We start from the raw sequence: 3,010 nt of genomic DNA on the forward strand, positions 1-3,010 counted from the left end.
CATAGTTATCAGAACTAAACCGGTAATCAACTCGGTCATATGACCGGGTCACTGGGTTACTGGTTCAACCGGTGGGTCACTGATTCACCCGGTTAACCTGGTCATAACTAAAAAATATAAAATTATATAAATAAAATTGAAATAATGTCGTAAAACTTAAAATGTGAGTCTTACAAACATTAATAATCAAATATCAAGTCTTAAACATAACTAATAATCTAAAAGAAGAGTTAATAAACTAGTCTCTAGTGGCAAATATGTTCTCAATTTAAATCAACAAGAGCAAGTTAAAGATAACACAATCATTAAATCAAGTCCAAGGGGTGAGCTCGAAGTCAGCATCAACATCTTCATAGGACAAATTAGGAGCTTGATCAACATTTTTCTCATTTTGATTTGCATCCATATCTTCCATAGCATTGTTACTTGGTCCATGATTATCTTGGTCATCTTTCAAATTTAATTGATCTACATTTGTGTATTTTTGACAAATCAATATCAAGAATAATTTGTAATAGAAACTGACAATTAAAATATTCAAGCAATTGAAGAATTTACCAAGATTATCCAAAGTTGGTTGAATGGACATATTTACCAAATCATTTCTTAGAGCATCAACTTCTTTAGGAGTTAAAAACGGCCGTGAATCTTCCAATATCCAATCCGAATGGTCATCAAATGCATCAAGACAAATTGGATCATAGCTTTGCTTTTTCATTAGATTCCTATGTTATCAAGTTATGTAATTACTAAACTAAAGATTAAATTTTAATGAACAATACTTTTTAAAATTAGATAAATAATTAGAGAAGATACCTTTGTTATAGCCTTAAGTTATAATAAACGAAAACAAGATCATTAAGCTTTTGATGTTCTAACCGATTCCTCTTCTTTGTGTGGATGTGTTCAAAAATACTCCAATTTCGCTCACAACCTGAAGAACTACAAATTTGACTTAAAACATGAATGGCTAACTTTTGTAAATTTGGTGCTCCAGTTCCATAAGATTCCCACCATTGGTCTTAAAAACAAAAGAGGCAATGCATTACAATTAGCTTTTTTAAATAAATAAATGAATAAAGAAAGATAAAACTAAATAAAATATTTATCTGGCATCACTGTGCTTTGTTTACGCATTACAGATTGTCTTCCAAAATCATCTTCAGCGTTTGCATATATTCTAGTCTCACTTGTCAACTTAGTATTCAATTCTAGATCATCATATGAATATTTCTCAATTACATCTAGTAGGCCAGAAGTGATTTGCTTATGTTTTTCAAATTCAGCAGCATTGAATCGAAAAGCAGGGTTTAACCAATATCCAGCAGCATGAAGATTTTTTTTAAGTTGTGAATCCCAACGAGTATCCAAAATCTTCAAGTAAGGCTCCATAATCTTCTTTCTTCGTTGAAACCTCTTCACCATCTCTTCTCTAGCCATATTAAAAGCTTGATAAAGAAAATCTATTGCAGCTTTATCTTCACTATCCACAATACGAAGCACACGAACAAGTGGCTCAGTAAGCTTAACAATATCTGTACATTGATTCCAAAACTTAGAGTCTAAAACTCGATCGACAAATGTTTTAACTTTAGCTTCTTTGGAGTAGGCTGAGATTGTCCATTCTTTAGAAGTTACCATAGCTCTTAATGCATCTTTTTGAGCTAGAATACTATGCAAAGCTATGAAATTGGTAGCAAAGCGAGTTGGAGCTGGACGAAGTATTTCTCGTCCACCGGTAAACTTCCTCATAAGATACAGTGTATGACAATGATTATATATGTATTTAGTAATCTTTGGAGCATGTGAAACTGTCTCACTGACTTCATTCAACTTTCCAATATCTTGCAACATCAAATTAATACAATGCACAACACAAGGAGACCAATACAACTTAGGGAATTCAGCTTCCAACAACCTTCCAACAGCAACATAATTTGCAGCATTGTCCGTCACTATATGAACAACATTTTCAGGATTGACAAAGTTGACAACATCCTTAAAAAGTTTAAACAATAATTCAGCAGTCTTGGAGGCATGAGAAGCATCAACAGACTTTAGGAAGATAGTTCCTTTAGGACAATAAACCAAGAAGTTAATTAAAGTGCGCCTACAACGATCAGTCCATCCATCAGCCATGATAGTACATCAAATTTGCTTCCAAATTCCACGATACCATTCAATCATCTATTTCACATCCTCCACCAACTTACTCAACAAATACCCACGAAATCTACCAAAGTTTGGACCTTTATATCTTGCACCCATGTTTTCAATAGCATCAATCATTGGTTGGTAATATGCTGAATTAACTGCATTAAATGGCACAGAAGCATCAACCATCTACTTTGCAATGGCAATGTCACATTTTTCTACAATTTCTTTACTTTGTAATACACTTTTTATCGTTGGTTGGGCTCCAGGTGTTCTTGAAGATGGAAAATAAGTCTCTATTCCAGTAGTTTTTTTCCCTTTCCTAGCTGCAGGTGGTGGCAACCTTGTCCTTGAATGTTGTTGTTGTTGCTGTCGTGCTTCAAGCTCTTCCATTCTATCAAATTCTCTTTCAACATCATCACATGCTCCATAACTTTCTGCATAATTTTCTTGAGTTTTCCTTTCCTTATTCATAAATTCTTCAATATTTTGCCCAAATTGATGAGCAACAACAGGTGGAACCTTTTTGCACTTCTCAACATCTCCTCCTTTTCCAGCCAGTGATACTTAAATCAATTAATCCCACCTCCCATAACAGGTTTGTCACAATATATGCACATCATAGTAAGTTTTCCTGTTTTTTTCACAATTTGTTTACAATGACCCCAAACTGGATCAGTCTTTCCACTATTATTATAAACTCTTTTAGTGGTAAGATCAGGGGTAGGAGTTGCTGATGATGCTTGTTCTTGAGATGGTGGTGTCTCTGATGGTGTTTGAGATGAAGCCATTTTTAAAATTCTAGCAAAAAAACCAAAAATATTTTTAGCAACAAAAGATTTGCTTAAATCACCTT

The 3,010-nt window shown here is 33.8% G+C and overlaps 1 protein-coding gene across 1 annotated transcript; it reads right to left on the reverse strand.

Moving 5' to 3' along the window:
- Positions 1-1,092: 1,092 nt before the first annotated feature.
- LOC110271473 (uncharacterized) lies at positions 1,093-2,139 on the reverse strand. The gene has a single exon (XM_021122403.1). It carries the CDS (start codon positions 2,137-2,139, stop codon positions 1,093-1,095), a length of 1,047 nt encoding a protein of 348 aa, XP_020978062.1.
- Positions 2,140-3,010: the final 871 nt, after the last annotated feature.

Source organism: Arachis ipaensis, chromosome B4 (genome assembly GCF_059453495.1).
Source record: "Arachis ipaensis isolate K30076 ecotype BB chromosome B4, ASM5945349v1, whole genome shotgun sequence".
In the NCBI taxonomy this organism is placed as follows: Eukaryota; Viridiplantae; Streptophyta; class Magnoliopsida; order Fabales; family Fabaceae; genus Arachis; species Arachis ipaensis.